The sequence below is a fragment of the Equus quagga genome, chromosome 6 (genome assembly GCF_021613505.1).
Source record: "Equus quagga isolate Etosha38 chromosome 6, UCLA_HA_Equagga_1.0, whole genome shotgun sequence".
In the NCBI taxonomy this organism is placed as follows: Eukaryota; Metazoa; Chordata; class Mammalia; order Perissodactyla; family Equidae; genus Equus; species Equus quagga.
In genome coordinates, this window is record NC_060272.1 from 61,076,715 (window position 1) to 61,100,470 (window position 23,756).

The 23,756-nt window shown below is 42.9% G+C and overlaps 1 protein-coding gene across 1 annotated transcript in view; it reads right to left on the minus strand.

Moving 5' to 3' along the window:
- Positions 1 to 9,796, minus strand: part of KPNA3 (karyopherin subunit alpha 3) — a 92,772-nt gene extending 82,976 nt beyond the window's left edge. Inside the window, exon 1 of the mRNA XM_046664520.1 lies at positions 9,650 to 9,796. Coding sequence (XP_046520476.1) covers positions 9,650 to 9,718 — 69 coding nt within the window. The 5' untranslated portion in view covers positions 9,719 to 9,796. The remainder of the gene's footprint in view (positions 1 to 9,649) is intronic.
- Between the last annotated feature and the right edge of the window lie 13,960 nt (positions 9,797 to 23,756).

The window sequence follows — 23,756 nt, forward strand, 5'->3', positions numbered from 1 at the left end:
CTTACTCAATTTCCCTAGGTATAGTTAGTTACTCCCTGTCGCCATGCTTTCATAGTACTTTGCAAATTATTTACCTGTATCATAGAACTTACCAGACTGTACACTAAATATATGCTTAGGTATCGGTTTCTCCCACTAAACTGAACTTGCCTAGAGCAAGGACAATATTATTCATATTTATAATTTTTGGCATTAACAATACCTGCCTGGCACATAGCAAATGCCTAATCGCTATAATAAATCTGCTATCCAAGTCACAAATTAAAAGGGAAGAGAGGAGCTATACAGGCAAACATGCTGACAGTATCAAAGAGAAAGCTGACACACTAAGAGAAAGGGAAAGACCAGCAAAAACAAAACTATGAAGAGCAAAAGCTCCACAAACATAGAAATTAAGGACAAAATTCTGACAAATCTCAGAACATGAAGGCATCACTTATATAAAAGCAAAAACCACTATCCACATGCATAGTGGTGATTCTGAAGAACCAAGAAAATAACTAAATTATATTCTATTTAAGGAGGCAGAGAAATGTATAGGTTATTTTCAGAAACACTAGCATTTTAAAATAAAAGAAAATTTGGTGTGTAAACAAACTTATAACCCAGAAAACTCAACTGTTCAGAATGATTAATTCCAAGTACATATAGTCAAGATTTATTTTACCTTTTTGTTTTTTCTTTTTTTTGGTGAGGAAGACTGGTCCTGAGCTAACATCTATTACCAATCTTCCTCTTTTTGCTTGAGGAAGATTGACTGTCCCTGAACTAACATCTGTGCCAGTGTTCCTTTATTTTGTATGTGGGACACAGCCACAGCATGGCTTGATGAGCAGTGTGTAGGTCCACACCTGGGATCTGAACCCAGCAAACCCTGGGTCCCTGAAGTGGAGTGTGCGAACCCAACCACTATGTCACCAGGCCAGCCCCTATTTTACGATATTTTAATTGCTAACGTTGGTATCCTAGACTGTGACAAAATTTTCCTTAATAGCAAAACTGCCACAAAGTATAGCTACATCCTCCTTACATTTTTAATATTGTTTTACCTTCAAAGCAAAGGAATAGAGACTTGGAAACAAGAACACAGCCAGACCTTATGCTGAGAAAACAAAAAGACAACTCAGGAGTGGTGTCAGTCATGGAAAGAGAACGCCACTGACACTGAAGTTAGATTTTCTAGGTATGTTTTCTAACTCCTTTACTGGATATCAAGAAGTCAAGTTGCCTTTTTTTTCACTTCAAATGTTATTCAGTCTATATCACATTTCACCAAATGAAGTAACTTTGACACCATGACATTAAACCATTGTTTTTCTTTTTTTTAAAGATTGGCATGTGAGCTAACAACTGTTGCCAATCTTTTTTTTTTTTTTTCCTGCTTTTTCTCCCCAAGTCCCCCCAGTACATAGTTGTATATTTTAGTTGTGGGTCCTTCTAGTTGTGGAATGTGGGACATCACCTCAGCATGGCCTGATGAGCGGTGCCATGTCTGCACCCAGGATCCGAACCAGCAAAACCCTGGGCCACCAAAGCAGAGCGTACGAAACTTAACCACTCGGCCACAGGGCTGGCCCCTAAACTATTCTTTATCATCTGAACACTCTGATCAATCTTAGCATCGCTATTGGGATATATTCTGAAGTACACAGCATCACCAACTGAAGTATTTTTTTTTTAATCAAAAATGCTTAAACTGAAGATAACCAAGCCTTTGAAACTAACCTCTAGTTTACAGGAAATCTGGAGTGTAGTAAGAAATGGGAGGAACAAGTTACACAACACGACAAAGAAACAGACAAATCCAGTAATTAGGACATTCTATTATGTTAAACCATATAAAGTTGTTAATACTTGGCGGTTTGAACCTCAAAAGTGGCAATTTCACGTGGTTAAAATTAATATAAGAAAACTAACCTGATTTCTTCAACAAATTAAAGGTATTTTAAAAATGGAAGGGGACAATAGCCAAAAGGTGGACACACCCACCCAACCCAAGTATCCATCAATGGATGAGGGGATAAACAAAATGCGGTATATACTACAATGGAATATTGTTCAGCCATAAAAAGGAAGGAAATTTTGATACATGCTACAACATGGCTGAACCTTGAAGACATTATGCTAAGTGAAACACGCCAGACACAAAAGGACAAACATTCTATCATTCTACTTCTATGAGGTTCCTAGAGTAGTCAAATTCAAAAAGACATAAAGTACAAGGGAGGCTGCCAGGGGCTGGTGAGAGGAAGAACACAGAGTTATTGTTGAATGGGGACAGAGTTTCAGCTGAGCAAGACGAAAAAGTTCTGGAGATGGACTGTGGTGATGGTCAGACAACAACGTGAATGTACTTAATGCCACAGAACTGTACACTTAAAATGGTTAAAATGGCAAATTTTATGTTATGCATATTTTACCACAGTAACAAAAACGGTGGGAGGAGCCTGCTCTATATTAAAGGAGACTTAAGAAACATAACCAAATGGGATCAGATCTTGTTTAATCATGGTTCTAATAACCAAATGTAAAAAAAATTAACAAACAACCAGGGAAATTTAAACGTCGACTGGATTATGAGTTATTAGGAAATTATTAATTGTGTCAGGATGATGTGGTATTCAGGTAAGAAAGCATTCTTAATTTTCAGAGAAGTAGCCTTAAGTCTTCAAAAGTAAAATATCATTATGTCTGTTTTAAATAGATGAAGAAAAGATGAAGCAAATAAATTGTCACTTCTTAAATCTAAGTGATGTGCATAGAGGACTGATCACACTATTTTCTCTCCTTTTCTATATATTAGAACATTTTTATGATTAAAAATAAGAAAATTCTAAAAATTATTTCACTACGCATGTGTCAATCTCCCAGTACTTTACCTATTATAATAAAAAGTTTGGACTTAATTTGGGAAGCAGTAGAAAAAGGCATTTAGAGATTAAAAGTTTCAATTCAAAAATATACTTCAGGAAAATTATTGTGCTGGTGATACTTAGTGTGGACGTATTCATTCAAGAAATATTTCAGAGCTTACTTTATTCCAGCCACTGTACTACGAAGCAGGCTACGGAGACATATAGTCTACGCCCTCAAATAGCTCACCATCTACTAGGAGAAACAGATAAAACATAATCAAAACACTACCCTAACTACAGGAGACAGATACACTCAGAGTTCTTCCAGGAGTGAAGAAGGGTACCTAACTGGGAGGACGAGGGGGATTCAGAAAGATTTCTCAGAAAAGCTAAACCCAGAGACGAGTATTTGAGAGGGTTAGGAATTAGCCATGCAACAGGAGGCAGGGAAGGATATTCCAGTCAGCAGGATAGCCCTGAGAATAGAAATAGCACTGGCAAGCAGAGGAGGGCAAGATTCCAGATTATGTATAAGCATATAAGAAGTTCAGTGTTGCCAGAGCTTAAAGGGGTGGGGGGAAGGAAGGTTGAACTTGGAGAAATAACCAGGCATCAGGGTCACTAAAAAAATCTCAAGAATTGGGAAAAACACCACTTTGGAGGCAACTTTTAAACTGCCAGGTGATAAGCAATAAGGCTGAAAGTAAGCTGAGGCAGTGGAACAGAGAGGAGGGCCAAAATCCAGAGACAGCACAGAGATTCAAGCTACATGACTGGCATCTGACTGAATGTGGAAGACGAGGAAGGAGTCCAAGAAGCCTCTCAAGTTTCCAGTTCAGGTCACAGTGAGAGCGATGATGCCATAAACAGAAAACAGAAATAACAAAGGTAGAACATAGCTTTAAACTCTGTGAGCTTGAGAAGCTGATGTGATGCTCATGTGATTAATTTCCAGCCAATGATCAAAACAGATTTAAGTCCCCCACACTGAAATGACAGTTAAAACCAAGGGAGCTGCTGATATGGGCAAGAAAAACAGTCTAGAGAGGCGTCACAGACAGAATCCCAAGACATGCCTATGCTCAATGGGTAGGAAGGAAAAGCCGGCAAAGCCAACCAAAAAAAGAGTAATCAATGAGGTAGAGGGACCAGGAGAGATTATATGCCCTGCTAGTGAATTGAAGAAAAGCTAAATTATAGTATACCTACTATATGACATACAGATTCCTTAAAAACTTCATGATCTGCAAAATTAGGACGAAAGAGGGAAATACATGAAGATGGTTGGGGCAATAAGCACCTTTAAGACAAAACATATGGTTAAAAGAAGCCAAGAGGCAGAATATGGGTGAATGAGCAAAGCGCATACTCCTGGGCTTGCTGTGTTCAACTGTGTTTCTGTACTTCAAACTGTTTCTGTTCAACTGCTGTTACTTGGGAGTGCTAAGCAGTTAATGCCCTGCTAAAAATCAAATATGAGCCAACATGAATTTTGCATTACCTAATGTCACACCTCTTTACTTTCAAGTATGAATTAGTTCATGTTACACAAACACTTTATAGCAGAACAGACTGTCAAAGGAGGGCTAGGCAACAGTATAAATGCCATGGAGTCAACACCAAAAGAAATTATTAATATCTTAGAATAATACTGTACCTTTCACTCCCAAATGTACAGCGTTTTCAAGTCTCTCTTCCCAAAGAGTATTATTAAGTTTTACTACTGGTCACTAAATGACCAGTCTCAGTCCAAGGTCCCTACCCTCGGTGGGCTTCCTGACAGAGCCCACATACTTACACAGAATTTGTTGTACATCACAGCCATTTATCGCAAAGAGGTAAAGGAAAATTCACTTAGGAAAGTATCAGAGCCAAGGAAAAGAACAGGGACTGATAATACTAAGTTATGTTATTAGTCAATCAGGAAAGGCCCTATGGGGAACTTCTGAAGGGTATTTTGAACTAGAATGACGTGGTATGGCAGCATTATAACCCTGGTGTTCCTGAGATATATAAAGGAGTCTGAGTGAAGAAAAAATTTGCCAGAGTCAGCCCCACTAAATAGAGAGCAAAAGAAGGTATATAGAATAGCATGTACAAAAGTGTGGAGAGGAAACTGCACTGGTTACCCCACCATCTCAAGTACTTTATCATGGGAGGCACAAAGGAGATATAAGGAAAAGTGGTAGGTGAGGTAGAAAAGGTAGGGCCTTTCGTGGAATTATGTGTGGCATGGTAAGGACTTCTAATTTTATCCTGAAGGCAATGGGAATGATCTTAACAGGGAAGTAATACAAAAAAGATTTCGTAAAGATCAATCCACAAGACACAGTGGGGAAGAAAGATACTGGACACAGGGAAACAAAACGGACTATCGCACTTGTACAGGTAAGAATGATAGGGGCCTAAACTAAGGCCCTGGTAGTAAGGTTAGTAACAAAGGTAAAATATGAGGGCTCTTCAGATGACTGACTAACACAGAAAAGTGAAGGAAGGGAAGAGAAGGGAGTCAGGGACAAAGTTTTAAGTCTGAACAATTAGGGAGTATCACTCACTAACAGAGGTTCCTGAGGAGGACAGCAAATTTGGTAGTGCTAGCTGAATTTGCAGATGAGAAAAGATACATTATCCCCTTAGTATCAGAAACTAAGGCATTAAGTTTAAGTGTTAAGCCCAAGAATATGGGTTATTATTTTTGGAGGAAACCAACTAATTGGCTCCTTACTAATAAGGAAACTTTGCAAGAGTAAAAAGAAAAAAAAAAAAGGCAAATAAATCAAATGATAAATAGGATGTCAAAAATTTTTATTAGCAAGGTTTTAAAATACCGAAATAAGAATTTCTGTGATATAGCCAAGATTTCTTAAGTATCTTCCCCATTAATTAACTTTCAGATGTGCTGTACACAAGTCAAGTCTTAGTCTCTGCTCAGTGGAGACTGGACAGCACAGTGAGCAAGAGTTCTGGCTTCAGTGTCCTGCTGCCTCACCGTAAGTCCAGCCAGCCTCTGCCACTCACCGCCCCACGACCCAGGGCTACTTACTTAAGAATCGAAGGCCTCAAGTTTCCTCAGCAGTAAATGTGGCTTAAAATAGTACATACTCCACAGGATTGTTGTGAAGACTAAATAAATAATCCATATAAAGTACTTGGTACAGGTACATTGTAAACCCTCAACAAACGTTAAGATCTTTTAAATAATTATTATTAGCTGTTACTGATGAAAATGGCAAAACCGGGAGCAAGAAAAAGAAAAGTTGACCTGGATGGCAGGTACCTGAATGTTTGATTTATAAGTATTCATTAAATGGAACATTTCCATTTTGTGCATTTTTCTACAAGTATATTTGAAAATGTTAAATAGTTTTTTGAAAAGGAGAAAAGCCTAAGAACCAATGCCTTACATGAAAAAGTCTGGTATTAAAACACACATTCCAAACCAAATAAAAATAATTAATAGTTTCCTTTTCACTATGTATTTCCTAGTTTTAGCTACAAGATCCATCTCCCCCACCCAAGCTCCCAATTGCTATCAGTGATAAATTTACTTCTTCTCCTATCTCCATCCGTAAACCTCAGGACCACCTTTACGCCCTTTCTCTTCTGTGAGCTTTACACAGACGAGGAAGAGGAGGAGGAGATTCAAATCCTCATTCCACGTTATGACCACCCCCAGTCTCAATTTTTTGGACAATTCCTCCCTGCATACGGGATAACAGCACTATTCCTCCAGAATTAATTCTAGACATTGCTGCCAGCCACCTTTTTCCATTGCTCTAATCATGTTGCACCTCCTAACTCTTCTCTGGAATAAATTCCTTCAGACCTCCCTACAAGAAGGCATTTTCCAAGCAACTCTTTGCCATAGTACACACTTTCTATAAAATTCACGAACCCCTCTTGCATGAAGCCATTCCTGACTGAATAACTACGAAATTACTTTCTTCTTCAACTCTCTCCTCACTCACAATTCTCTGGCATAACTCTACACTTTTATTGTCTTTAGCAAATACATATTTACTTCTTGTACCTAGCATCCCATTTGTGTATCAGCTGGTTGTATAATTTATAATATGTTTTATCTTTTATCTATCCTATATATGAAAAGGTAGGAATGATACCTCATCAAAGTGCATCTGATTGTTCTGAAATAGCCTGAGAATCATTACTTAGTCACAGAGCTAAATCACAGCATAAGTTTTTAACATCACATAGTTGCTAATGGATAAGACTAAATTAGTTATGGTGTCTAGACTTAGTTCCACCTAAATCCCCAATAAAGGCACTTGATCAGATCTGACCCCAGTTTCCTCTTAGTCACATCTCTGACTCCCTTCTCCCTGAGCAGTCCCTGGGAGCTCTTCAACTACTGCTCCCTCAAATCTCGAATGCCCTTCCTTGCCCTCTCCCTTTCCCTGGCCAACTTTCTTTCAACCTTCAGGATCAGCTCACTCCCATTCATCCACCAGGAATCAACCAGAACATCTCCCTTGACGCTCAGCTCCAAGTTAGAATCTCCTTATGCATTCTCAGAATACACTTATTGATGTACTGCATCATAATTATCAGTTTATTTTTCTATCATTCCTACTGAACTACAAACTCTTTAAGGAATAGCAAACTCCCTGAGGTACAGGCTGAATTTTATTCCCTTATGTATCCCCAAGAGCTAATATTGTTAGATACCCGATAGACAATCAGTGAATGAATGCTCGTACCCACTTCGTGACTTTGTGCAGGATGCACAGGCACTCTTGACTTTCCTCATCTAAAGTGCTTTTCTCCTGTAAAGTGGAGACAATGCCATACCTAGCTCATACAGCTGTTATAAGGATTAAATGAGGTATCATGAAGCTCTTAGCATAGTATCTGCCATATAGAACTACCATTTGAACATCTGCTATTTCACGCCTTCATTACCCTAATGTATCCTGGGAAATATGATGTTGTTATTACCAATATTTTCAGGCTGAAAGGCTTAGCAACCACGCGTCTTTTTCATGCATCTGGAAGTCATTGGTTATATTCCTATCATCAGCAAATATTTATTGTGTACCTATTATGTGCAGGAATCCTTACTAGGTGTCACTGAGTTCCGAGAACACAATAATAGATGCAAACAGTAAGACAAAAACCTGTACCAACATCCAAGAGAGGAAAGAATGTTATTAATTCTTCTGTATAAACAACATGCGTGTTTTTCAAACTACTAAGTTTTGCTTTATAATAAAGGTAAGCTTCAAGAGCAATTACTGACGTAAAAAGTTCAAAAGTAACTCCTATCATCAAGTGGACCAATAAACAGGAGGCAGTTCCACAATTTCTTGTTGCTATTCCTAAGTTTCACTTTTGCTTAGAACCATTTCTCACAAAAGAAATTTGACCATGACTGGGACAGAGAGAGATGACCTTTATTTGTCTCATTCAAATGGGAATCCCACAGTATTTCCCTAGGTTTTTTCCAATTAGCATTTAATTTTGCAGCTCTGAAAAATGGCCTGAGTGTTGTCTGTTTTTCCACGAAACAGAACGCTGAATGGTATATTTTCCCCACCACCTTCTCTCTTTAAGACAAAATGCACACTTGTTAGTCACACTGGCCCCTCAGCAAGAATTAGAAAACTGCAAATCACGTCACCTAGCATTAGGAAAAAAGGCTGTGGACTTAAAACCACTTTCCCCCTAACAAATCCAGAGGTCAGAGTCCCAGTGAAGTTTGTGCATTATACTACATCACTTTTAGTAGCTGCAGAGAGACCTCTAGCGCTGCCTCAATAAGCCGAGTTTGCAAATAGTACCTGCTAATGTCACCTTAATGAGACAATGGCAACATGCTGAGTAGCAACGAACTGTGACCACGATGAATGTTTACAGTTTTGCAACCACTTGGAAATCCTACCAACTTGGAGCAAGAGGTATATACAAAGCCGGATGAACCTATGTATCCAATTCATTTCAGTAAAACAAGTCAAAGAAATTATTACCCTATGCACACCCTCACTACAAGAAAGGCTAAGAAAACAGGTCCTGCGAGCGGAGGTCGGAACAACGTCTCTTCCGAAGCCTGAGCACAATAGATGGTAAACTATTGTCCACCTTCAGCTGGCTCCAAATGCCAGCAGTAACAAGAGTATGAGCTGGATCCGCTCAGCACGACTGGTCCAAAGGCCAGCACTGGAATATCGGAAAATGGTCCTGGCGCATCCTACCCTCCCCCATCCACCACCCTCAAACAAGTCAGTTACCCGGCTGGTCCCCACCCCCCTCTGCGGGCCGCCACCGCCCGCCTGGGCCCGGCTCGCACAAGGTAGGCGCGGGGACCGGCAGCGCCGAGGCTCCATGTGCTGCGGGGCGGGAGGCACCGAGGGAGCTGCGCCGGGCGGGAGGTTGCACAGGCAGCTGCCGCAAGCCGCGGCCGCCCCCTCGGCAGTGCGGTCGACTGACCCGGGCGGCAGCATCCCCGGCCCGCGAGGCCCCGGCCCGCGGACCCCGCCTCAGCTCTACATCCCTTCCACGCCGACAGCAGGCCGCGCCCGCGTGACGGGGCCGAAAACCCCGGCATTTCCCGGTCCCCGCGCCGGCAGCTCCGGAGGGTGCCTGCAGCCCGGCCCGCGTCCCGCCGTCCGCTCCGCCCAGCCCCGGGCCGCGGGGACGGGGGGCGGCGGCCAACTCCGACCCACCGCGAGCCGGCGAGAACCAGCCCGGCGCCGGCCCCCCGCCCCTCCCCGCCGCCGCGGGGCCAGCGCGGCCAGGAGGGCCAGCCGGGCGGGCCCAGACCGCGGAAGCACACTCACTTCCACATCGCGGCCCTTGTTCTTAAAGCTCTTGATGCGGTGGTTCTCCAAGCCGGGGTTCTCGGCCATGGCTGCGCGCGGCTCCGGCGACGGCTACTCCTGCGGCTGCGGCGGCGGCGGCGAGTCTCGACGCGGGAGGGGGAGGTGGGGGAGGACAGGAGGGGAAGGGAGGGGGAGGGGGAGAGGAGAGCACGTTCCGTGACGCCTCCGAGCGCGAGGTGGCAGCAGAGCCGGGGGAGGTGCAGGCTGTCGGCCGGGCGGGGAGGGGTGGGGCGGGGACAGCGCTCGGGCGCTGCGCGCGCCCGGGGAGGCTGGGGTCACGTGACAGAGGGCGGCCAGTGACCTGGACGTTCGCCCGGCTGGATGTGCCCGGTTATTCTCGGGCTAACCCCCGCTCCCTCAACAAGACCTTCCCACAACCTCTAGGGCCTACAAGTCATGTGCCAGCAATGGAGCCGTACTTAGCGGCTTTTACGGGCCCCCAAACGCGGAGCCGCGGGAGGGAACTACAGTTCCCAGCATGCCAGGCTCCTGGCCTTGACAGAACGAAGAGAATGCCGGGAACCCTGAGCGCGCCCCTCACTGCGCGGCGCGCCCCGAGCGCCGGCGGCGCGAAGCTCCGCCTCTGAGGCCGCCCCTGGGTGGGGAAGTGGGAGGAGCTTTCCCGGAGACAACGCCCTGCACCCTATTGGGAAGGAGGGGGCGGGGCTTCATGGGAGGCTCACCTCTCTCCCTGCAGCCTAGAAAATTAAAAACGGGTGCACGGTTCGTGCTTTGCTCCCTTGCTTCTCTGATGTCTCCTGAAGTATCAGCCACCCTCATTCACTGTTCTCTTGCTCTGCTTTTGGTTTTATAAATAGCATTTATTTCCACCTGACATGTACATATGTATGTACGTGATATATGTCTTTATGTGTGTGTTACTTGGCTTATCGCATCGGAATTAGCTCAGTGAGAGCATGGACACTGGTTGGTTTACTGCAGCAACCCTCGCGTCAAAAAAGTGCCTGACACGTCGTGAATACTCAATAAATAGCTGAACAAATTAGCGCTATAGCCTCTCTCGGTTTCTTCATCGTCCTCCCAAGCCCAGTTCTGCAACCTTCATTCTGGCAGTATCTGCATTTCTGTGCCCCCCACACCTCTTGTTCCACCCCCACACATAACCTCAGCCTTCAGGAAGCAGTCAAGCCCTGGTCCACAGACTCTCCAGTCTAGCGTCTCTCTTTAGGGTCTTCGGAGGAATGATCAAGGGTAATTTGGATCCATAACACTAATAGAGAATTGCTTTCTGGAGCAAGTGGACTTCTTTGATTATATGTGAAATAATTCACTTTCAGAATCTGTGGCAGATAGAAGAGGTATGTGATGTTATAGTGCAATTCAAATCACACGAAGGGTGGTAGAAATATAACCATAAAAGAGATTAAAGAAGCAAAGGGGCCTTAAAGAGCCCGGGGTGCAGAGGTCAAAAATTCAGAGGCCTTTGGTGGCCAGGCTATGTCTGGGGCATTTGTTTTGTTAGTGATGGGATGTGGCCTATTGATAAAATACAGGCCCGTTTAAAGGCTTTAGACCATTGCTGCCATATTGTACTGTGGACCAGTCATGCCAAACCCTAGTCCAGCCACTCATTTGATGAGAAGAAGAAAAAAACTTAGAATGAATAGAGTGCTTCAACTCTAGTTCTTAAGGGGATAGAATGCATGTGTGTTTGCCACTTTCCATGATTGACTGGCAGGGAAACTTACAGACTGTTATAATTGAGCAAGGCATTCTCTCTTCAAGTTACTTTACCCTCTTCTACCACTTCACTCTACTTGCTGTCATCACATGTGTAAGTCTTTTCATCATTCTGGAGTTTTAGACATATTTAGTGAGCACTTGCCATGTGTCAGTTATTGCACTAACACTAGGATGTATTTGTAAACAAGATACCTGCCTCCACACAGCTTCATGTCTTCTAGAGGAGACAGACAATAAAACAATTTGTCACCCAAAAAGTGTGGTGGGTGTCAAGGCTCACAGCAGGGAGATCTTTATAACCTGCTGATTCCGAAAACTCCTAACATATGAGGGCAAGATTGCAAATGGAGGTCTGCATATCACATATCTAAGTATTTAAAAGTTATAAATCAAGCTTGCAAACTTAAATAAAATATATTCTAACCTTTGACATTAACTTCCTTTGCAACCTGGAGGTCTGGGTTTGAATTTAAACTTCCTAACTTCTTGGACTCCTGCTTCAGGATATGGCGGTGCAAAGAGGGCTGGAAGCCAGCCCCTAGCCCGTTTTTTGTTCCCCACGTCCTGGCTCCATCCTACACTGGGATAGATTTTAAGAACATGTGTGCATAACCCTACCCACAAAGTTCAAGTCCTGCCTCTCACCTCCAAAGCTCCATTTACATCCCTCTACCCACCTCAAGAGATGCTCCTTGGCCATTGCTGAGGCCTGGAGTGTGCAAAGCAGTGCCATCAAGTGCTCCCAGGGAACAGACCCAGGAAAGAGGCCTGGAAAGGCCCTGGAAGAAGGCTTGGCCATTGAGCAGGGAACCCCAGGGCTCTGCTACTCAGAGCTGGGTCTAGAGGCACAGGATCCAGTGAGCATGAGCCCTTGGCCGTGTGGACTCCCCACAAGGAAGGGAGCAGCTGAAGAGAGCCTGAGAGAGGTCCTCTAAAGGGCGGGGTCCAGAGCAGGTCTCCCTCTTGCCAAGGTCTAACTTAGTCAATTTTACTCTTTGCCATTAGCCCTGGTGACTTCAATATCCACACATCTGGTATCCCGACCCCAGAGTCTCTCCACATTCTCAACTCCACCAGATTTCTACCACTTGTAGCCCCTACCAGGCCCTGGAGTTCTTAATCTCTGGGGAGCAACTACCTCTAGTGACTCAAATTTGGCGCTTGTAGTTGTCAGCAACCATCTCCTCTTTTCCCTCACTCTGGTCTTCACCTTTGCTATGAAATTTCTCCGACAACTCTTCTTTTAAATGGATTTCTTTTCCAAACACATTTTGAGTGTCCACCACACGTCAAGCATTGTATTAATCAGGTGCTTCCATTAAGAGGCAGGAGAGTGGGGAGCAGAGCAGAGACAGGAAGGAAGGACCCCCAAAGCCTGGGTAGTCAGTTGAACTCTGCTTCTTCCTCTGACTCGCTACCCACCTTCTCAGTGGACAGTCAGGTGGCAATGCACAGAAGGCAACACAGGCACAACAGATCCAAGATAGAGTTCGTGATTTTCTTCCTAAGTCAGCTCTCTCTGAAAATTCACCAATTCTGTTAATGGCATAACCATTCTTCCAGGGACTCCACTCAAAGCTAAGAGCCATCTTTACTCCCTGCCTCTCTCTCGACTCCCTCACCTAATCACCATGTTAATTCACTACTCAGTCCTTCTTAAATCTGGCTCTTCTTCCCATGTCACCCATGAGTCTATCTTAAGGCCTCCTAAATGGTTCCCCTGCCTCCTCCATCCTCTCCACAGCAATCCTACTCACTTCTCCAGATCTTCCTGATTTTACCTCTTGTATTCAGGACACCCCTTCCCCTCCGCCATTGTCTGTCAAATTATTTCTAAACTCCTCAGGTAGTGGTTAAGATCGTGTGTGATCCAGCCACAGTGCAGTATACTTTTCTTATTTCTGACTCCCCTGCACATAGCTTATGCTTCAGTTAACGTGTTCTACTCACCCTTTCCCAAGTGTTTTAAAATTTTCCTTCATATCTTTGCTGTTCAATTTACCTAGAAAGCCCTGGCCCCATCTCCACCTGTCAAAATTGGTCCCTCTTTAAATACTCAGCCTAAGAGGTTGCATTCTCCATGAAGCTTTCCCACCATGGTACAGTGGGGGGACCTTCAGAATCTGAGCGCTTAGACGCTAGGGCTGACTTCCTACCAGAGCAAATCCAGGCAAGTCACCTTCCTTGAATCGTCTTCTCATCTACAAATGAGAATTCTGAGTTGCTGGGTTTTTTTGTGAGAATTGAGTTCTAAGATGCATGTGGAAGTACTTTGAAATTGCTGCATTAATATTAGTCATTACTATCTCTCCAACCAGGAGTGACGTCTTCCTCTCTGAACCTCCGAAGAAGTCACCTACTGTTTTGTGTTGCTGACATTTGTGTAGAATCTTAACTCTCTCACTCACTGGTAAACTTTGAAATGGCTTGTACAAATTTGTGGTCCCCAGCCTAGAATAATTGGATCTGATGCATGTTTTCTGAGTGAATAAATGAATTAATGAGTGAATGAATGAACTCCTTCCTTCCCTCATGATCATGTTTTGGCTATTTCACTTCTCTCTAAGAGGACCTGAAGCAAAAAGTGAATACTGAAAATTGAAGAAAATGGCATTATTTAAATTCATCAACCCAACCACCTCACAGTGCTCTTAAAAACTTTGATGGTAAAGAAATCTAAAATAATAGTAAGAGTTTTCATTTACTAAATACCTACTCCATGCCAGGTATTTACATACACCATCTCTAATCCTCCTGAGAGCCCTGCGTGGTTGGAATGATCATCTCCATCTCTCTCTGGGGCAAGTGGAGCTTGAGGCTCTTGTTTGAAGCCCTAGCAAGGTTCTGTGATGCCAGTAGGAGCAATGGAAGCAACAAAAGCAAAGAAAGACAAGTGGCTTCTGGTATGGCCAGTGTCTGGGACGGTGGTGATGAAGACCTCCAGCTTCTCCAAAGAGCAAATACAGCCCTTGGGCTCTAGAAAAGCAAGGTCTCCTCTCCAAGAAGGTATCCCCTCTCCACTGGGTGTCAGCCGTGGAAATAGCTGTGCCCAGCAGAGCAACCATCTTATGATCTGTGATGGTTAGTAGTAGCAGACACAGCATTGTAGCAGCAAGGTGAGAGGTCATAGAGGAAGAACCTGAGAAACTCTCGGAAATAACTGGGGACCCTTAGAAGGGAGCTAGTGTCTGGCCAGGGAGCACTCATACATAATAATGTGGATAATACAAATAAGGTGACTTCATTTTGTAGTAATGGGCTGCTGGGCCTAGGACAGACACATTACATTTCCAATATCATTCTCAAATAATCAGAATATAATAAATTTAGCATTAAAATTGTAGCAAGCATACTTTAATTATGAAAAGCATAAATTCAACGCTTCAGAATGTACTTAACTACTTCACTATGTTTCAGGGTCATGATCCTAAACCTTAATTATAATTTTACAATATTCTAGATATAGAACCAAATGGTATCCTAGAGATGAGCACTGTCTTAGAAGTTTAGTGACTTGCTGGTTCTTTAAATAACAAGCTGTGTGTCCTCAAACAGGTTATTTTACCTTGCTAAGGCACAATTCCTCACCTGTGAAATGAGCAGGTTGGACTGAGTGGTCTCTAAGGCTCCTTCCATAAGAGTCATTCTGTGAAACTCTAAGCTCATCTATCCAGCGCAGCAACATACCTTCTTGCATCACTCTCTATTTTACAGATGAGAAATCCTAGGATGGTAAATAATCATAATTGGCAGAAGGACTAGGAGCTGTGTGTTCTGACTTTTTTCCACTGGTGTCCAGTCCTTCATGGGCCTTCTGATTTTCTAGAGGCTCCCAGTCGGCTCAACATGCCAGGTCGGCCCTCACCCAAATGTATTAGGCCACCAAATCACCCCCAAACCAAAGTTTTCACTCTCTCAAGGTTATTCATCTCAGATAAGAAATACTTCAGTCACATTAAGGTCCGAATGACGTTATTAAACCATGTGAACTCCAGCAGATGGAATGTCTGATCTATCTACCCTGTTATTAACACCCGTCAGCCCCTCCCCACACCAGAAAACAAAGAGCAGCCCTTTGACATCCAATTGCAGCTGATTCCTACTGGAAGTTATTTTGATAAAACTAGACATACTGGGAAGTGACTTCTTTGATTGAATATCAGATTTGCTGTTTGTTTTTGTGTCATCTTCTCAGTAAACATGAGCACCTAGAGGAAAGCATTTGTGTCTTACTCACCATTGTGTCCCTGTCTCTAAGATGGTACCTGGAGAGCAGTGGGGCCTCAGTAAGTGCTGGATGGATGAATAAATACATAATTTCAAGTAGAGAAAAAACTTAAACTGACCAATTAGAGGGGAATCCGTAAAATATTTGGTATAATAAAACTGAAGAGCTTATTTCTTCATGGCATGAAAAAGTCATATAAAGATGATGGGGATTATGGTTATGAAATAATAATAATGATAATAATAATAACTGTTGAGTGTGCACATGTTCCAGGAGCTATGCTGAGCACTTACTTGGATTACTTCATGTAATTTTCCACAACAATATTTTCACATAGAAACTATTTTTATCCTCATTTTGTAGATTAAGAAAGTGAAGCCAAAAAACATTAAGTAACCCTTTCATGGTCAGGAGGAGATGGGGTCCAGGCAGTTTGATCCCAGGGCCCATGTTTATAATTTGTTTCTCTGAGGGTAGGCCTGCAGAGAGATGGGGCCAGCGGTAGTCCTACATCCTGGAGCTGGGGCATCTGCTGGGCCTGGCCAGTTTATTCATCACCTGCAGGACCCTCGCCTCTGAGAGCCCTGTGCTCCGTTCTGGGCCACAACACACGGAGACATCCCCTTGGTCTAGTATAAACAAAAGGATTTCCACAGGACAGTGAAGTTATATTCAATTGTAAAAAAAAAAAAAATAGTTTAGGTAGACTGGTTACCAAGAAAGGAAGAATTAAACAAGTGTGAAAAGCTAGTCTCTACTGAAAAGAGATTTTACAGTCAAGTCAGCAGGGCTGGGAGATGACCGAGCCAGACAAACCCCTAAATCCAGAGGTCAGACAAAGAAGGGATTATCATCTAGAGTTCTATTTGTAGGCATCTCTGTGTCGTTTGCATATCACTGTTTGTAGGAGATGAATTCTGTTTATTAATATTGAACATTAAAGACTCTGGTTTGTAAATATTCAGCTGTAAAGCCATTCACGGAAAATAAGAAAACTGGAGGCAGGAGACACCTGAAAGGAGAAACCAGAAAAGCTTGGTTAATTAGTTTGGTTGTAAACAAACTCCTCTGCCCATGCTACCTGGGGAATTTGTGATTCCCAGATTGGAAAATGCCTAGAGAACTGAATCTTTCAGTAAGAATACAGTTCTGGGCAGAATTTTTTTTTCCTTCTTTCAAATTGCTATGTCTCTTATCATCAACATTGCCAATATACTAGTAATCTCTAAGTGAAACGTACAATAGTTTTCCAGAAGAAGTTTTTCCTACCTAAATTTATGAATCTCTTAACTTTGAGGTCTACATCCTTTTAAAATACTGCAATTTAAATGACTCTGATTTGGATAAAGTGTTATTTTTTTTTCCAATTACTTCTTCACCCTTGCTCTCTTTGATATCCAAGCACAGTAGCTTGAGTGTGTACAGACCAGACGACATAATGCTCCACAGCTGCGCAGCCACTAGCTGCATGTGGCTATTACATTTTAATTTTAATTAAAATTAAAGAAAATTAAAAATTGATTTCCTCAGTCACACTGGTTTCATTTCAAGTGCTCACTAGCTGCCATATTGTGACTACCGTGTTGGACCCCAGAGATACAGAACATCGTCACAGAAAGTTCTCTGGACCAGCACTGCCATAGAAAGAACACAGGGTTAGCAACAGACAGACCTGTGTTCAACTCCCATCTTCTGCTAGGCTTGTGACCGCAGGACATTTCTCAAACTTTCAATGCATCAGTTATTTAAACTATAAAGTAGAGCTACAAATACCTACACCTGTAAAATAGTCAGTATTCTGTCCTGCATATTTTAATTTAATAAAACTAGTGAAAAATAAAACTTAGAGAAAAAAATTCAAGCTTTTGAGACAATTTAGACATCCATTTTTTTTTTCATACCATGAGTACTCAGTAAGTCTTACTGGCTACCCAAAAAGGTTAAATTAAATTAAAAATTAAAAACCACATAGGATATTTACATATTTCTGCTTCTTCTGTTGTGACATCAAACTTCTGTAGGATAAAAACAACTGGAATTACCCTGGAGAAACCTTAGGCTCAGGTAGTTGTTTAAACTCATAAATTGACCCAGGAGTATTTTGTTTTTAAGATTTTATTTTTCCTTTTTCTCCCCAAAGTCCCCCGGTACATATTGTGTATTTTCAGTTGTTGGTCCTTCTAGTTGTGGCATGTGGGACGCTGTCTCAGTGTGGCTTGATGAGCGGTGCCATGTCCACACTCAGGATTCAAACTGGCAAAACCCTAGGCCGCTGAAGCAGAGTGCACAAACTTCACCACTTGACCACGGGGCTGGCCCCAACCCAGGAGATTTCTGATTCCCAAGCCATCCCTCAAATTTAATTCAGGAAAATGTTCAGCAAATGTTTGTATTTGTATAAGAAGTCTGTTGGCTATCTAAGTTTCCCTTGCAGAGCCGTGAGGCAAAATTCACACCCCCACCCCTCACTACCCTTTAGCTTGGAGATAAAACCCATGCAAGTTTCACATCCCAGCACTTTCTGCGAAGTACCTCAACTTATCTAAGTGTTTCTCCAGCCCTACCCAGTCTCCCCTTTTTCAGATCAATATGGAGCCTTGTGTAACAGCATCCAAAACTGAGAGAGAGAGAGAGAGCTGTGGATAATGTGCCCACAACGCTTAATCCCTGCCACTCTCACAGAGGGACACATTACAGTTAGGAATGTGAGCAGCCAGAGCCAAGATAATTCCAAACTCACAGAACAATTGTTCTATCAACCACCACTACACAAAACAACCCAAACAAAAATAACCAGGAGAAGCTATGACTAACCTACAACTCATCATGATATGAACTGCTTATGTTACACTTACTCAGAAATTCCAGTTTTTCTAAGCTTCTCGCAAAAAAAAAAGAAGCAGCAAGATTATGCAATGAGATGATGAAAAAGATAGAGGACAATACTCTGTCCTTACTATTCAAAGCTGGATTGCAAAATATACTAATTAAAGAAATCTTTAAAAAAAATTTTTTTTTTTAAAGATTGGCACCTGAGCTAACAACTGTTGCCAATCGTCTTCTTTTTTTTTCTGCTTTATTTCTCCAACCCCCCGTATGTAGATGTATATCTTAACTGCAGGTCCTTCTAGTTGTGGCATGTGGGACGCTGCCTCAACGCGGCCTGACAAGTGGTGTGTCTGCGCCCAGGATCCGAACCGGTGAAACCCTGGGCCACTGGAGCACGCGAACTTAACCACTCGGCCACGGGGCCGGCCCCATAAAGAAATCTTTAGTTTGTTCCCTCCTTAGATCTTTAGTTGATTTTCTTAGATTTTCTTTCAAACCTAAAAAATACAATTAAGGAAGTTATCTCTCTTGGAAGACTACCGCCCAGTAACTGATGGGAACGCGGCAGGGGCAGGGGAAAATGCCCATCAAAATGCTGTAAGACTGTTCTCTGACCCACAATATGAGCGGATACAGTTCTAGTCACTCGCTGCCAAGCAAAAAATCTGAACCAAGCCAACCCCTGCCATTTAGAATGGTTATAATTCTGAAAAAAGTCTCCATCAGTAATCATTTGTTTACTGTGGAAATGAGAATAATAATAACTACCATTAATTGTGCACTTACGTTCTAAGCACTGTTCTAGGTGATTCACATGTATTATTAACAACAACCCTACAAGACAGGTAGATAATATCTTTTCTCCTTTTATAGATGAGTAAACTGAAGCACAGAGCAGTTAAATGACTTGCCTAAGGTCACACAGCTTATCAGTCTGGCAGCCAGGATCTAAGCTCAGGCAACCTGGATTCATTTTACACTCTTACCTCTTTGGGCAGTTGGAACAATGATGAGCTTACACAAACGTAAGACCATACTCCAAGACTAATATCTTATAGCTATGGTTGTTTGCAGAAACCAATTAAAAAGAAGAACCTCACACACCTGATTGGAGCCCATAATTACCATCGAATCCACTTCTCCTTGGTTTTCAAAATCCCCAGTAGGAAGAATGTCTTAGCTGACAGGAATTTTGAAGAATCAAGAGGTGAATCTTGGTGACATCCTTTTAGCTCTAAATCAAACTGCACTTGAAATTGGAATAGTCCTTGAAGTTTTCTCCTTTTTTTAGTTATATGAATGAATTCCCCTTTTAAAAAACCTGTTTGAGTTTCAGTAGAAGGGCCCATAACTGATACATCCTCTTCTCCAGCCACAGCCATCTCTACCCAGCCGTAGGGATTGTCTCAGGAGTGGGCCTATGACCTTAGCCAATCTATTCAGAGTGAATTTCAGGACTTTCCAGAAAAGAAGCTCTCTTTCTACTGAACTGGAAACTGGGAAAACATGAACCTGGAGTTGCTGTACTCAAGTTGCTAGAATCCACTACATGGAGTCCAGGGTACCAACCCAACCAAAGAAAGATAGAGCCAAGTGATGGAGAGAAACTAACCCTGTGAGATCATTTGAGTTCTGAATCCTTTTCAGTGTCTTAAGCCAATAAATTCCACTTTTTGCTTAAGTTCTATCGTTAGTGATGGAAAGAGTCCTAATACACCCCTTTAACATTTCTCAAATTCATCTTCTCCTGTCTTTCTATCATGCCTTGGTTCAAGCTGACATCCCTCCTCTACAGGATGCTCCAGTTATCTATTCTCGCCTTACAAAGACCCTAGAATGTTGTTGCTTAAAATAACAGTGATTTATTATTTCTCCTGATTTTGTGGGTTGGCAGTGGGTGATGTCTAAATTTGTTAGTCAGCTTTACCACAGTAACAAATGACTCCCTGATTCCTAATGGCTTGTAACAACCAATGTTCCTCGCTCTGCCATGATATGTCTGCCACCACATTGGTGAAGGCTCTGCTTCTGCTCCTTATGTGTTCACATTCTGGGACCAAGGCCGCAGGAGTAGCTCCTATGTGAGACATGCCATTCCTGCGGCAGAACGAAAAACAGCAAGAAAGTAGGTGTAAACATGCACAATGGCCCTTAAAGCCTCAGTTCAAATATGGTGTATATGCTGAGTCCTCTCACACCCCATTGGCCAAAGCAAGTCTCTGGCTTTGAGGGTTCCGCATGGCTGTCAGAGTAAATAGGTTGACACCCAAGGCCCTTTGTGAGAGGTTAAGTAAGATGAGGAGATATACACACCCACACACAAACACAGAGAGAAGGAGATTTTGTACGGATGGATGTACATACACACACACATATACACACATACAGTACCTAGACCACTCTTGAGGCAACTTGAATTCTATGTGGAAGGTTGAGGGCTCGTCTCAGTCTGAGATCTGGGGCCAGTCCTTTTCTAATCAGGGAAAATTCAGGAAGCCCCACTCTAAACAATTAAGTCAGGCTTCTGTTGAGCCTGTTCTGACTGTAGGCCTTGGTTGTAGTCACTGGGATCTGTCTTTTGTTTTTTAATTGTTAAGAAATACATAACATAAAATTTACCATCTTAATCATTTTAAGTGTCCAGTACAATAGCATTATACGCACGTTGTTGTGCAGCTGATCTCCCGAACTTCTTCATCTTGCATAACTGAAACCCTATACCTACTGAGCAACACCTCCCCATTTCCTTCTCCCTCCAAACGCTGGACCCAGCCTTTTGCCCCATCTGTAGGGACTTCCCTGGCAACAACTACCCACCTGCCAGGCTGCTGCCCAGTGTTGCTTGGCTCCTTGCTGTCTTCACACAGCCTTTGTCACAGAGCTTCTTCTCCAAGCCAGCTACTGGGTCCGCCCCCTAGTACAGCCCCACCCATGAGCATTTAATTTCCACCTCCTTTCTGGCTACCACTCAAGAGTGGAGAACAATACTGATAATATAAAATAATAATAGCAACTATTATTTATTGCATATGTCCTACATTCTAGACATCATTCCAGATGCTTGACAGATGTGATCTCTAATCCTTACATAACCTAGAAGTACAGCTATTCCCAGGTGTGTCTCTGTGTTCGTCAGGCACCATTATTGACGTAGATCTCAAGCCTTCTTCAAGACCCCCAGAACAATCCATTAGCACCAAAAGCATTTGTAAGCAATGTGTAATTTACTGAAGCCTCCCCATAGGAGTGGAGCAGAGGTTTACATTGCGTTTCCAATAGAAGTCTGTCCAAATCCTCAACACAGTGGTTTCCTCTGATGTCCTCGTCTGCTACGCTACCACCAAGTCTCCTCCTTCTCCCACCTCCAGGACTTAGCCTCCTCAATTTTACACTGAATGCATAATAAAGTAACAGGTAACAGAATATGTAACTAAATATAGCTTAAACAATAAGGTTTATTATCTCTGGAGGTATCATTTCCAGGCTTAATTAATTCAGAGGCATGACAGTGTCATCAAGCACCCAACTCAGATACTTTCTGCCTTTCCCCTTTGCCATTCACATGAAAGCCTGAAAGGTTTTCACCCTAGGAGTTGTCCCTCCCGGTCACAAAATGGCTGCCATAGCTCCAGGAATTATATCTGCACATAACTAGATCTAAAGGAAGGAAGAGGAACATTTCTTCTCACTTTCCTCACTCTAAATCAGAAAGGAAAACGTTTCCTAGGAACATCTCAGAATATTTACCTTAAAAGTTAACCACTGGGGTTAAGTTACATGCTTGTGCCCTAGTAATAAAAGCTAATATTGGTGTTTTTAGCCTCTAGAGTTGGAAAGTGAGTTCTGGCAGCAAGGACAAAATGTGGGGAGAGAACAGTCGTTCATGAGAGAACCACCAGTTGTGGCCACACAGAGCAGCTCGGTATCCTGCTCACTTCTGTGCTCTGTGAAGGAAAATGTCCGACTGGTAACAGGCTGTGCTTTCTGGAAGTCCAGTTCACAGCCATCGGATATCACTCAGCGAGGCTTTCTGGAGTCCACCCTCCCCCTAATCCCGGTGGGATTATCAAAGCAGAGGCTGTCAAAACTCATCCCTAAGAAGACTTCCGGAAACACGGTTACTCCCATCTCCATACACACGGCATTTCTGCAGACTGAGTGTCATTACCCCATTTCACAGACTGGGAAACAGAGCAGCAGAGAATTTAAGTGACTAGCCCGGAGTCAAACAACCATCAAATTGTAGATCAGTGTTTGAACCCAGGGCTGTCTGGTTCCAATGTCTTCCATTGGAAGTCAATGAAAGCAGCACAAAGAACCAATGAAGACAGAATGGACTCAAAATTTACCAGAAGGGTAAATAACTTCTTGGCCTTGCAGTAATTGAAAACTGTGACAAGGTTCTGGGGAGGAGTGTAATTTCTGTCCTCGGCTATGTTAAAAGATAAAAGAGACAGGTGCTTTTAGCACTTGGCTGAGGATATGGAGGCATTTAAAAGTGTCTGAATGAAAGAAGACAAGCCTAACTTCTGACTTCCTGACTCCCCACCCTTTAAGTGGGGCCTGGGGAGGTCTTCATTCGACAGCAAACATCTACGGAGGACCTGGCTCTTGCCCGGAGAAAGGGGATCTAAGGCCAAGAAAATGGGCAAATGGACATTTTTGCCTCCGTGTAGTAAGTGCTATTATGGAAGTATGAACAGAGGGCTGTGGGAGTGCTAGTGGGGAAGAAGGGGGAGGATGGATGTTAGAAAGCCCCAAGATCATCATCGCCCTGACTGAGGTCATCCCGTGTTCCAGGACGGTGCACTCATGTTCAAAACAAGGACCCTGAGTCATGAGGAAAGAGCTAAATTGGATTCGGTGTACACTGTTACACAGGGAGAGGGTTGGGAACATTTTGGAAGGATTTCCTTCTAAAACGGTTTACAGAAAAACATCTTAGCAATTCTAAATGTAAATTTCAGGGATTTGTTTGTTTTGAAGCTTGGTTTATGGAGCACTTCACATGGCTTATGACTGTTACTTCATGTACTGTAGTAAGTAATTTGCATACGTTATCTTGTTTAAAGCTTACAATAATCCTGTGAGGCAGATAGTCCTATTTTCCCACTTAAAATTTTTTTAAAAAATTTTAATACCTCCCCCCCTCCGCTGCTTTTTCAGGTGCAGAAACTAAGGATCAGAGAGGTTAAGCAGTTTGTCCAAGGTCTCTTAGTTTCTAATTGGCAGAGTCAGATTTAGACTCGCCTGCCACAAGGCCAAGATGCCTTCTAGGAAATTCACTCCCAGAGATGCATCATT